Below are 13,433 nucleotides of genomic sequence, written 5' to 3'. Positions count from 1 at the left end.
GCAAGCATAGGTATAAGCTGTTCTTATTGAAAATTCTCTCTTTTAAGTAACATTCGTCCCTATTCGTCGATACTCGACAATGGGAAGCCCGTGTTCAATGTCAGAATGAAGCCATCCTTCGGTCGTGATCCGATCAGCTGATGGAAGCCCTCCAATGTGGGACACAGTCTGTCAAACCTCGGCAGCTTCCGCCTTTCGCTGTCGGCTGCTGCCTCAGAAAATATACGGTGCGTTCCGATACGATCGGCTCTAGCTCTGCAATCACTGATGACGTCATTTGGTCGTGTGCGACGTCATGTGGAACATGTGTGACGACACACGGCTAGTTTCACGCCTATCCAGTTCCACTCCGAAGCTGTGTCCGCCGCCGCGGCACGGGCCGAAGGTCAGCGTGGCAATGTTTGGGCAACAGCCTCTGGCAACCCCCACCCAACTCGGATAACATGGCGACTGCCGCCGGCCAGGCCAAAGACAAGAGTGACGTCAGAGCGCTGACGACAAATTATGCCGTCACAATGCAGCGACGTCAGCCCGCATTAAGCCCTGAAAGAGCCCAGCTCTGGGGATCCGTGTCCGACAACAAACCGTGACTATCCGAGCCACCGCTATGTTATGCAGCGCCAAGGTCACCTATCAGTCTCTGATCTGTTGGCCTGACGTCGAAATGCCATCGAGTCCGCGCCGGTGCCAGGCTGCCGTTAACTATCAGACGTCCAAAAATCGCCCGTTTGACGGCGGCCGACGGCCACCGCATTCCCGTTGTGTTGTTATTTGTTGCCTTTCGTGCGGAATGATGGCGCGGCTGTGGGAGCTCGGGACTGACGAAGGACAGAGGCGTGGCCGCCGTTCCAGCCGCGCCGCTGGCCGCAGCCAAGGTCAGGTAACCACAGAACGGAGCTGCGACGCAACGCGAATGCAGGAAAGCGAGGTGGAAGGGAGCGAAGAAAGACAAAAGACACGGAAAATAGAAGGAAGAGAAATGTAAGATGTTTGGAAAAGTGACGATAAAATAGCGCAAAACAGAATGAGTGAAGAAAAATGTATTTCAGTCGAGAAATCAGGAAAAGAAGACAAATAAGGCAAAAAGATGACAGGCTGAGGAGAAACAGGACAAGGGAATTATTACCTTCCACAAGAAACAAAGGAAAGAATAAACCAAAGTGAAGAGGGAAATAAACGATTTGAGCAAATGATGAAACAAAGAAATACAAAGCATTATAAACAAAGCAGAGAAGCGTCAGAAATAGTAAATGTCATCTGGAACGATCACGAGACCCGGGCGTCACCGGGCCGGGCACGGGGCCAGTGCAGGAGGGACCGCCGGGCAGCCGGACGTGCCTATACATCGCTCACTCAGCTGCGGGTCTTCTGGACAGGGCAGCGCCTCAGGTGACAGGGGACGACCTCTCTGACCGAGAGGCGGCGCTGAACTCGCCTAGAAACAGGCGACAGCCAAACGGAGGAGAACGAATGGAATAATAAAACGGCGGGGTAGTCGGTCCAGTCGAAAAGAATCTGGAAACGATTTGTATAGCTGTAATTATGCGCGGACAGAAATTGATTTCCCAGAGAAATACACGGACAAAAAAGTCTGAAGCTGTGGACGGCAGCGTCATAAGAGATGCCTACACGGGACAGAGCTCAGCGCCGAAAGAGAAAGCGTCCCGTGGCTGACGATGACTCTCCGCTCTGGAAGCTGGGAGCGGCACATGGCGGATGGAGGTCGGCCGGGGAGCGCGCACGCCCCGCTCACGTGCACCGTAAACGCCCCACAGCACTGACAACGAGCGCTGCCAGACAATGATGGAAGGGTGTGTTCAATGTCAGGATGGTGAAACCTCACGGAACGCCATCCGCCTGCCCAACACAGCGCGCAGATGTCGCCATGGCCCCCAACGTGCATAGGAAATGGCACGGGTTTAGCTTAAACGCTGCACAGACAAATGAAAGCAGGACGGTGATCGATTTGAGGTAAGCATCAGCAGATATCCCAGTCAATGTAAGCAGCAGCGAATGCACCATGCGACGTAAGCGCAGCCATATGGGGAGCCCACGCCGCAGTCAGCACGGGCGGCATCTGCAGACATGACAATACGTCCCCGCTGAATATCGATGGTCCCCAGAATACCCGACAGGCTGAGCTGCCGCGCCAGCAGCTCTTCAGAATTCGCCGGCGCCGCTGACGGGGACCGTTACACGGGGCGGGCCGTGTCGAGGGGCCCGCGATCCCATCGGCGGCGCCGCCACAAGGCCGCAGCGAGGGGCCCGGATCGACAGGGACACGGGGGCTCGGCGACTCGCGGCCGTCCGGCCACCACAGATGGATGGCAGGGCTCTGGACCAGCGAGGCGGACCGACAGACCGGCGTGATACCATGTCACGGACGAACCGGCGATCGCCAATCACCAACAGACTGCGATCAGACGTGATTCGCTTGTGCAGGTCTTTCCGGCTGATCAATGCCAAGATAGGTTGTTGTACTCGTATGCCTTCACTATCAAGCTTCGGCAGCCCTCAGTTGACATATACCGCATGTGCCTACTTTATGACGGCTGAAAGGTACTGGAGAACGGCAGTGTGTTATTCCCTTTGTCCTTCCACGGAGACCTTCGAGGGACATTGGCAGTGGCTGATTTGCCGGCCTTTTACGCCGAAGATGTCAGCCTGCAAGGCCTCTTGCTCGGAGTTCCTATATTTGTCCGATTCCCGATAACCAGATTATCAGGTAACATCCGGAAATAGGACTGCACAGCTGCCAGACTACTTGCGACCACGGTTCAATGTCAGGACCCGGCTGCTCCCTGAATAGATGTCTGAGACAGTGCACGGTGGAAGTCGTTCATAAAAAAAAATGAGGGCAAATGTTTATTTGACAACAAATGACAACATTTGGCATATGCTATCAATTTCATAGCGAAATTTTTCAGGCTTATTACCTAAATGATGTTTCGCAGTCTCTCTCGAAAAAGTTCATATGCTCGAAGACCAGGCACGTGACCTCGTGCTCAGGTCCGACGCAGACATCAGTTCCGCCGGACTCGTATCCTTGTAATTGGGACATCACCAGTGGTCGGGGTCGTCCGAACAAAACCGACCCGGTATCGACACTTCCGGCCGCTGCGGGTCACCGGAAGCGGCGCCAGGCGCGGGGCGGGTCCCGGCACCCGGTCGAAGAGGCGCGCCGGCACCCCGCCCAGTGAGTCACGCGTGTTCCGCTGTGACAGGACAGGGCGGAGCTGACTCGGTGACCCGACCTCCGCTTCCGCTCCGCCCGTCCCTCCACAGCTGTCCCATTGACCCGACATAGAGCCTAGCCGTCGGATCAGTCTGTCTCCCTCCTTGAGTCGAGCTCTCGGCCTCATGAGTACACATCCCGGCTTACCGGAGCAGCTCAGCTCTCATCTCTGGCGATCTCTGCAGCTGAGCTCGGCTCTGGGAGCTGGGCAGCCCGCTGGCGGCGGAGAGAGGCGGAGAGGGAGGGTGTGAGCCGTCCGTCCGTCTCGCCGCAGGGTTGGGTAACACGCCGATCCGGGCCAGTGGGTCAGCGGGGCTCCGGAGCGGCTGTGACGCAACCCGCAGCTGACCCGTCCGCTCCTTTACTCAGCCGCTCTCCTCAGGTGCGTGTCACCGCGCTGCTCCTCAAACGCTTAAGGCTGCAATGGACCCGGAGGTGGCCCCTTGGGCGCCTGGAGAGTTTCACTTGCTGAACGCGACTCGTGAAGCACCACGCTACTGAGGAGTCCCGGAAGGAAGCCCGTTTCTCAGTCGCGCGTCTCGAGGTCAGGTCACCTTGGGGTAGGACCAGCTGCCGCCAGTCGGCGGAAGTGAGCCACAGTCATGGAGATCAAAATACGTATGCTGAATGTGGCCGTCGTGTCTCAGCGGACTACAAAAAAACGAGCCTGAAGAGTAACGATCGTTCTATTTCTAGGATTGCTATCAACCTGCAGGCGCCATTCAGACGACCGAACCGGTCGGAAATTCCAAACGTGCGAGTCAGATTAAAACGGGTATCACAACGGGAGCGCATGAACTCCAGGAAAACATCAACAAGGACGAATCACCGAAAGAAATGCCTCGTCGAACTGACAGTACCGTTGTGCCAGGGAAAACCTGACCCATCGCCAAATATGCGTAGCACTGCGACTGGTCTCAGGAAATAACAACCGAAACAATAACTGTCGTGTGGCACACCCTGTCATTCTTCAGAAAACCACGTACTTATTAGTACGTAGTAGAACGACGGTCGCATGCACGAAAAGCAAAACTCGGCAGTTGGGGAGGGCTGCAGCTCGTGGTGCAATGCAGGAATCTCGTCAAAGCTCGAGCCGTGTGCCTTTCACCGGTGCGATCAGTCAAGGTGCACCGCTAGCCAAGGTTCTCCAGTACGGTGCGGCTGCCCCCGCGGCTCCTGCCACCAGCGGGTCAGGGCTCCTCCTGCCGCCAAGGCCAAGGAAAGCGGAAGGGAGATGCCGACGCCCGCCGGCGCTCCCGGTCCTAGAGACACGGCCCACGCGACCAGACCGTGCTGTGAGGACCGGTAAGTGAGGTTTGTTGTCTCTGCCAGACATCGCATCTCACCGAGATGCATTGTTCCGGCCAGGAATGTGCAGAACTATGCCACAGGAGTGACACAAACATTCCCAGACCTTGGCACGGCCGAACAAATTACATACCGCGGGGCCATGGCCAATATCCTGCCACTAAAATAGCAGGCAGCTCTGAACTTTGTCAGCTCCCTGCAGTGCAGGTCACTCGTCTCACCCCACAGCGGCCGGTAACAGAGCCACCAGCTCTCGGCGTGCCGCCGCCGCCGCCGGGGACCGAGCAGCAGACGGAGAAATGGGAAAGTCGACGGCGGCCTCTCTCACGCGGCCATCAGTCGCTCTTACATCACGGCTCGCGCGGCCGGGAGCGGAGAGGAGGGGAGGCTGCAACCGAAAGCAAGCGGAGGCAGGTCAAGAGAGGGTGAGGAAACTGGGCCGACAAACGGTACCTGCAGTTCCATTCAACGAAGTTATGGCATAACCAGGCTAGTGCGGAGATGACATGGTTCACGAAATCCCAATAAAATGCTCGACAGGAATGCTATCGCCAATTTTGAACAAATAGGTCACTTCCAACCATAAACCGAATGATTCTCTAACCAAGGTCCTAGACCATTAGAAAGGCATGGCTTCGGAGTCGGACACATAAAAACAAACGTAGATTACACATAGTTTTCCCAATCGCCGCGGCACGCGGTACAACAGTGAAACGTTCCGATCGAAGAGCCGGTGATCAGGCCCGGCGATCGTGCGGCCCGTGAGCGCTGTGCAGCGATCCGTGACCCACGAGCAGTGTGACACACTCACGGTAAGCCGCGGCCACAGCCGACAGCGCCGCACCACCACGAGGACAACTGATGCAACAACCCGTCCGCGGGCGAGCATTTTTGGGCCGGAACAGTGCAGCGCTGGCGCCAGTAAACAGGTAGCATTGACTGTCGCCTCGCTCTGATTACTTTTAACTGGTTTGGAAAAATACGCTAACAACGTGCCTGTCACATGGCACGGTCTTCTGTAAATATAAAACTTCAGTTTCCTAAAATGTGGGCATTGTCCAAAGTAAACAACTCAAAATTAAGGGGATTAAAATGTCGGCATTACAGCAAAACGAATGAAGACAATTTCGTGCACGATGCACAAAATCTAACAAGGATAACGGTTTACAGCGCGATGAAAGGTCGACAAAATTATAAAAAGAAGTCGCCTTACTTCAGCGGCATCTAGTAAAGAGTCTCCTGTGGCCGGCGATATACCTCGTGATGAAAGGCAGGTCGACGCCACAGCCGTGCAACTTAATGCCCATCCAATGCAACGGAATGTCAGTGCTCCAATCTAGTGTAACGGTGCAGTAGACAAGCACTTTAGGACTACATCAAAAATGTTGGACCCTTTTCCAAGAAACCACAAAAATACTCGATGACATTCCCCGACAAGCAGGCAATAACTTTCCTGTTGACCGTCACGGCTTATTTAGATGTGTTCCTAAAACCGGAGTTAACGGGTCGGCACGTGTATGGATGGCATTAGCGGTGGTGCAGCAGGGTTTTTAGCCATGTTTTTTAGGGCTAGCTGGCTTCAGCAGTGCTAAAAATGAGCGAGTCTTCGTTGAAACAAGGACGCCATATGGTTAAGTCCGCTGGAAGACTGCATATTGTGATGGAAAAAGTTCCTGCAAGATATTTCTATATCCATTTTATCTCTTCACAAGCATCCCTTTTTATTACACCATCGTCAGCAATAAAACCTCCCTAGAAACGGCTCTCCCCAGCACGGAGAGCCGCCCCCTGACCAAAGTCTCTGGATGTTGACCCTCGGGAGCGTGACGGTACGTGATGAGCCATCAGTAGTAGGTTACGTCCCCGGTGGCTCCCGGTGGCTCTGAACCCCGCGCCGGGTCCAGGTGACATCACGGAGGCTCGGCCGGGGCGCCGATGGGGGCCCAGAGGCGGGTGTGTCAGCTGGACGTCCCACAAGTCTGGTTAGGGGACGACTGTGCCATTTGGGCGTCCTCTGTGTTGAGCTAGGAGACGCCCGTAGTATCTGGAAGTCCTGTGTGTTTGGTGACTGGCTAGGACGCGACTGTGTCAGCTGGCCGTCCCGTGTTGATGTGTCTGTGTCAGAGTCGGGTGTGTCATCTGATCGTCCATGTGTGTATCTGGCTAGGAAACGACTGTGTCATCTGACCTCCCCGTGTATCGGTCACGGCTCTGGCCGCGGCTGGCACGGCGGAGCGGCTCAGCCAGCGTGCTGACGGGGCTCGGCGCCGGGCAGGAAGAGGCAGCACTGCCGGATTCCTCACAGTTCATGACGGCTCGTGGGTGCAGTGTAAGTCCGAGACAAGGACGCGACGAAACATTGGATACGGATTATTGGCCGGACATTGAAGAGAAGTCAATGCTCGAGGTCAAGGTCGTCCGAAAGAGAATCTCGCGAATGAATAACATGAGCAAGGCATTTCTAATAGTGATCACTTGCATTTTCGATATATAAACGGAGTCGTTCACATGAGAAGCGAGCCGAAAAACAGCGAAAAGTGAAATCGCGTGACGCAAAAACCTGGCAATCATGCAGATAACTGTATTTGCAATGCCGCTCCCCCCTTCCCCCTCTGGACTTTTGCAAACCTAATGCACCCAGCCGCCCACCGGCCTGTCCACTGTGTCCGTTCTATATACTCTGCTGTGTCCAGCCCGTATACTGTTCGTACACACCGACCCGGAAGCCCGGCTGCTGGGGAGGGGTACCGGGACGATCGGGTTAGATGTCAGGTCAGGTGTCGCACTACCCGACACTCTGACACAGCTGGCCGACACACTTGTTTGTCAGCTGACACGGCCGTCGATCGGGCTGTCGGGGGCGGGACAGACTCCGCCGGGGCGGAGGCGTCTCAAAGAGCCCGGCGACTGCGAACTGAATACCGTCGCGGCTGTGCAGTGGAGCCGATGGGCATTGGGCAATGGGCAGTCTCGAGTCACCTCAGGTAAGAGGGGTATGACGGTGCTAGCCCATGGGACTCACGACAATGAAAAGACAATCAGTCAGAAATAAACTGAGAAACTACACAAATGATAAAATTACTGAGACCAAAAGTATGTATTAAAGACACACAACTTATTGCCCATGAAATAGCACGCTTTGGCCGGAATCGTGTTTGTATTACATTGAAGCATGAAGCAATGCATTGTTTCATGCATCTAAGATTAAAGTCCATCTTCCAAATCAATTGAAAATCTTGGACCTACCCTTGTCACCCAGACGAGGATACCGACGTCAGAACGCCAGCAGCTGACGTCAACTGACTAAAAAATAAACGAATTGCGTACAAAATTAAGTAGTAGGTATTATACAAATTAAATATGTGAATAAAAAATTGAATTTAAAATGGATGCAAAATTTAAAGTACACCCATCTTTTTGTCAGTATCAACAACTATAAACCTAAGAAAAACGACAATAAAATGTGATGCAAGGCACCAAATAAGTCCGCTTATATGAAATAATATGATTCGATCAAAAAAAGACAAAAACCAGGGAAGCTCGAGCTGACATTCGACAGGTCAAACAGACATCGACACCGCGTCGGTCACGTCGAAAGCCATTTACGTCGTGACGGGGCACCACAGGGCACGTGCCATTACAAATAGCATCACATGGCTGGCAGGACCGTGATGTGCAATATGTGACGTGCCGTGCAGTTGGTCGACGGACGTGAGGCGCCCCTGCCAGCCAATGTTGCCAAATCTGACCCCCGGCACGGCCCCTCTCCCGGACCCCTCTGTCATCCGAGCGGGGGCACTGACGTCAGAACGTCACCTGCTGACGTCAGCAGACTGAGGAGAGCCACAATCGGCGTGGGTGGCGGAACTGTGCCGAGTCCGCCTGTAGTCGACACGCCGTCAACAGCCAATCATACTGCCGGTCGCCGACGAGCGATCAGTCAAGCGAGCATCGAGCACCGATGGGCGACCGCCTGATCATCCGGCGTTTCCGCCAGCTGTCTGATTCCCGGAGCCCATACAAGGCACTGCAAATACCTGCATATCGCTTTTATACGATCGTCAAAAGGCTATTCTATCAAGGCATCAGACTCGGTGCTCGTTACACGTAAATAACATCGGCGAAATCGTTACCACTGTGGATCCCGAGAAGGACAGCCATCACATCGGAGCTTACCGATCTAAAACAGAGCTCTGTTGTTCGAAGGGCAGAACCAAGAACCCTGTTCACCCGGGGGCACAAGGAACTGCATCCAGGGAAGTTACAAGGAACCACGCCCCCGCGAGGAAGCTCAGGTGTTCCACGCAGCTGAGCGCTGCGCGCTGGCGAGGCAGTCGGATAGATGGGACAATCGCATTATCGCGTTCGCGGTAGTGTTGATCGTGCAGTCATTTCTTGGAGCCGCCTCGCGTCGAGCACGGCACAGTAGAGGGAGGGGAGGAGAGGGGAGGGGACACCCCGCGGCTGGAACGAGCAGCGCGGGTCTGTCTGCGACTGGGTACCCTGTGGAGGAGCGGTTTAGACAAAGACCAGTGTCGCGCACACCATGTGTATTGTGCATTCCCACTCTGCGCGCGCACTTCTGGGACACTGGAGTGGTGAAAGCGGCACTCCGGCGCGGCGGTGCACGGTGTGCGCGAGGTGTGCTTTGTTCGGAGCTCGGCTGGGCTGGTTGGAGCCGTGGCGGCGCCTGCAGTGGGGTCTGGTCCTCCACACGCGTCCAGCGGCCCCAGCCGGAGGGTATCCAGGATCACGGGCGCATCCAGGACAAGGACTGACTAGTGATGTGCGCGTCGTATAGCAGCGCGAATCTAAAGCTAAGAAATGCTCTTCAACAGGTAATTGTTAAGCCTGTTTTAACGGCAGCTTATGTGATTCACAGCTTGACTAGTTATTTGGGTACCTTGCTATCTCCCCGCGCCCTCCACGGCTCTGAGGGTCGGCTCGGCCCTGGTCCCGCCGCTGCCAGCGGTGCAGCGGCCGCCGCGGCTCTGTCCGTCCTGCAGAGCGGCCACCATCGGCGGCACCCGCCCGAGGCGGTGGAGGAGCCGGAGCCGGACATGCCGACCGAGTCATCGCCTGAATCATGGCCTCGGCCGGGGCACGACGGCCACCCCTCCCCCTGCACAGCCGCCGGCCAGGCCTCCGTCCCAGCCGAGCAGATACTGTCTCCTCGCGACTGCAGAGCTCGCCGGCCGGTCCAGCCCAGGCTCTAGCCCGCCACAAAGGAGTCCGTCCTATAGCCCGGCGGCAACAGACAGGACCTTGAACCTCGGCAGCCGCGGCACGATGAAAGCTGAGCATAGCCACAAAACCGGCATGGTATGCCCCTGGTTCGGGTAACAGTGCGGGACTGAGTGCCAGTCCGAGCGCTGACAACACACCGACGTAAATAAACAGCGCTAAGGTGGTCGCCAGTCCTGCGCTCTGAATGGCCTGCCTTTCGTGCCTTGTGCAATAGGTGGCCGTGTAAACGCACCCAGTCGGCAAATATGTAACGGCTAGTCGGCAACAAGCTGCTGCCGTGCGCATTTTTTTAAATGAAACATCAGCATTTTATTCACCGGAGCTTAGACCCGTGGCAACGATAAACAAGACGGTTATTTGTTAGGGCACCCGGTAAAAACTTACAGCAGAATCGCAAGCCCAGCAGGAAAAGGCTTATGTAGCGCAAAACATGTTGGAGATTGGCCGAGGGCGATTGGCAACCAAGATTATCACTTAGGAACTCGAGGATTTCGGAACAGTCAACGGCTTAGCAGCGTTTTTATCATCTAAAAACCCAACGGATGTGATCATATAAACATTGAATAAAGCGCATCATCGATTACCAGGACATGAGTAGGACAAATCACATCGATAACTTTTGGGGGAGAAGATTAGAGAGTGGCCGGTACCAGAAGGGTAGAAAAACCATGATAGCGTGGACGATGGTGTCCAGTCTAGTGGACGGAGCTGATGAAGAGATAAGGTTAAAACACCCCCGGGCCCCGGCCGAAGGCAGAGACCACCCATTGAGAGGAAAACAGCTCAGGGTGGGGACAACTTCGGGCGGCTCAGAGACCTGGCTCAGCTTGTGATACTCAGTCCCCGCAAACATATAGGGGCACTTAGAGACGGCAAGAAAGACCATCGATGGGGTCCAAAGATATTGCGGTATCAGATGACCAAGCACAACGGCTCTGCGGGGAAAGGAAGGGAGGACGGATGATGAAACAGACCAACAGGGATGGACCGACAGGGGCGGGTAGGTCCCAGTCCCCGGCACCTCCCTGGGTAGTGGGTAAGCCCCAGTTCCCCGCATGACGCCCCGGTGATACCCCGCTTCCCGGCAGCTCGGGCCCCGCATACGATTGACGCGGCCCAGAGCCTCCGCGCCGAGGCGGGCGGAGGCACACGGGGCGAATAACAAGCCGCCGCGTCCGAGCGAGGGTGGAACCTTCTCGGCCTGCGAGGGGAGGACGCCGTATATTGATCGAGGTCGGCCGCCGGGGAAAACGAGCGACCGCCGAGCCGAGCCGGGCGACAGGTAGGCGGTGGCGGCGGCCCAGGCCCGGCGCAAACACAAAAACCGCCGCACAGTTACCGCATGGCCATTGAAAGTCAGGAAAGCTCATAACAGCCGGTTATCATGGCGCCTCGGCCGACCACAGAGGCGGAAAGTGGACTGCAGGCTCCAGGTAAAGACGCTGGACGTTCCAGCTCGGCCAGCGGCGGCCGCCAGATGGCAGTGGGCACGTGCAACAGGCCCGGCCGATCCGATCCGTATCGGCCGCTGTCCTGCAGGCCGGACCGGTCACGTATAATGCGGCCGGCCGTCGGCGGCGGCCAGACGGCAGCCGGACGCCGGCGGCGCCGCTCCATGGCACGCGGCCAGCCGGCGGCACACTCACCGTGAATGGAGCGCTGGCTGTCCTGGCGCACAAAGTCCGGGTCGTCCCTGTCGAACTGCACCAGGTCGTCGTCGTCGGCGGCCATCTGAAGGCGCCGCTGGCCGAGCCGCGCGACACGCTGCCGGCCCCAGCTCGGCATCGGTGGCCGCCCGTGCGCTGGTGTGTCACTCGCAGAGCTGGCACAGCCCACACGGCGGCCGGCGCGGCGCGCGACTGGCACCGCCCCGCCGGCCGGCCGGCGCTCTCCCCTCGGCGCGCCGCGCCCGCTCCCCAGTGACGAGGCGGCCCGCCGCCGGCCGCCGAGCCACCCGCATAAAAACGCCGCCCTCCGCGCGCGAGCGAGCGAGTCCGGCGCCTGGCTAGCCTTGCAGGCGGCCACTGAACCTGCCCGGTGCCGCCGGAGATACTGCCGGGGAGCAGAGACCTGCGACGGGTCCGAAGCGGCCGGCGCCGCGGTCCGACGGTCCACGGGTCGGGTCGGCCTGGTCCCGGAGGTCCCCACTGACCGGCGGTGACCCGCGGTGACCTCGGCAGCACTCCTCTGGCCCGGACAGGTCGCAGCGGCCGGCCGCCCGACCCGGTCCGCCCTGTCTCGCTCTCCGCCGTTTCTCCGCCGCTGCCGCCGCCGCTCAAGGCTGCCGCAGTGCGCACCGCGCATGCGCGGACCTCTGGCGGGCCTACCTGTTGCTTGGCTGGCATGCAGTCGAGCCTGTGTTGAGGGGAGGGGGTGGGAGGGGCGTGCCCCGCGGTCCCCGCACTGTCAGAAATGGGCGGGGTGTCTGCCCCACGGCGCCGCAACCGCCGGCTCCCGCAGCCCCCGCTTCCCTTCCTCGAACGAATAAACGCGTCATATGCTCACAGCCTCAGAGAAGCGAAATTTTCCTTGTTCAGCAGCGCCAAACTGGTAACTGGATCTCGAGGTGCTCCTGAACAGGCAGGCTTCAAATGGCCGTTTGTGTCAGCGAGCCAGTTGCAGTGACTGGCTTGTGGACAGATCACAGAGGCAAACTTTAGTCGGCTGCTCGATCATTAAAACGTAACGCTTTGGCGACATTCTTGCCTTTCTTGAGCAACATACATGCCAGGGTATTTTTAGCGTTGAGCATTCAATTAACCCACTATTCTGGTCTGACTTCTGGATGCCGTTTAGCTTTTTGTAACTGTATCCCTTTTCAAATGGTTATTTTTGCGGCATAGCTTAAGCGTGCCTACTTTCCTTGTTGAATTGCGAAGTTCATAACAGGCTCAAGTGACACGAACCAAGCCAGTCGATAGCACTTTCCGTAACCGAGTTAGGCCAGTCTCGGCCGTGTTCAAATTTTCACCTCTCTGCCCCGGCGGCTGCTGTGCCCAGTTCCGAGCGGAGTCTGCTCTGTCCCGGCTCCGGAGTCTCTGTCCCGGCCTGTGGAGCAATAACCTCTGGGCCGAGCCGGAGACCCGGTCGAGACGGCTGACAAATGTCAGAGGTGACTGGATATCTTCTGGTTATGCGGACGAGTTTCGGAATAAAAGAGCACTTGCGCTCCAAGTTCTAAAATAAGAGGCCAGGGAACGTCCTACGGCTCGTCATCGATTCGGAAGGTAGGCATTCATGTATATGACGGCGTTGCGAGTTGTGACGACTGCACGAGCTTGACCTTCGCGTTGACGCTCCAACAGCTGCATTAAATGTACCGACGCGTTCGCTAGCCGCCTTACAATGCTGACGCTGGTATAATCGAAATGCCGAGAAGCTTGCGGCTCGGTATGACACAATCATTGACTTGCATACACGTGCCTGCAGTACGCATATATTTGTCATGACCATATGTAACGCGACTCTCGTCTGATTTCAAGAGCAGTGAGACGCTGAGTGCCAACTAGATCCTGGATCTGCGGTCAGACACAGTGCCCTCCTCATGTTTTGAAGCGCTTTTAAACTACCCTGATGTGTAGGTCGGTGCATACCTGATGCTAAACAGCTTACGAGGAATTGTATAGACCATTCTGCCTGATGC

The 13,433-nt window shown here is 56.7% G+C and overlaps 1 protein-coding gene across 1 annotated transcript in view; it reads right to left on the bottom strand.

The window, feature by feature from the left end:
• The window catches only part of LOC122393670, a 28,574-nt gene extending 16,542 nt beyond the window's left edge, over positions 1-12,032 (bottom strand). Inside the window, exon 1 of the mRNA XM_043389905.1 lies at positions 11,437-12,032. Coding sequence (XP_043245840.1) covers positions 11,437-11,575 — 139 coding nt within the window. The 5' untranslated portion in view covers positions 11,576-12,032. The remainder of the gene's footprint in view (positions 1-11,436) is intronic.
• Between the last annotated feature and the right edge of the window lie 1,401 nt (positions 12,033-13,433).

Source organism: Amphibalanus amphitrite, unplaced genomic scaffold (assembly GCF_019059575.1).
Source record: "Amphibalanus amphitrite isolate SeventyFive unplaced genomic scaffold, NRLGWU_Aamphi_draft 000547F_arrow, whole genome shotgun sequence".
Classification (NCBI taxonomy): domain Eukaryota; kingdom Metazoa; phylum Arthropoda; class Thecostraca; order Balanomorpha; family Balanidae; genus Amphibalanus; species Amphibalanus amphitrite.
Note: the sequence above shows the minus strand (reverse complement) of the source record. Positions and strands in the feature narration are given on the sequence as shown.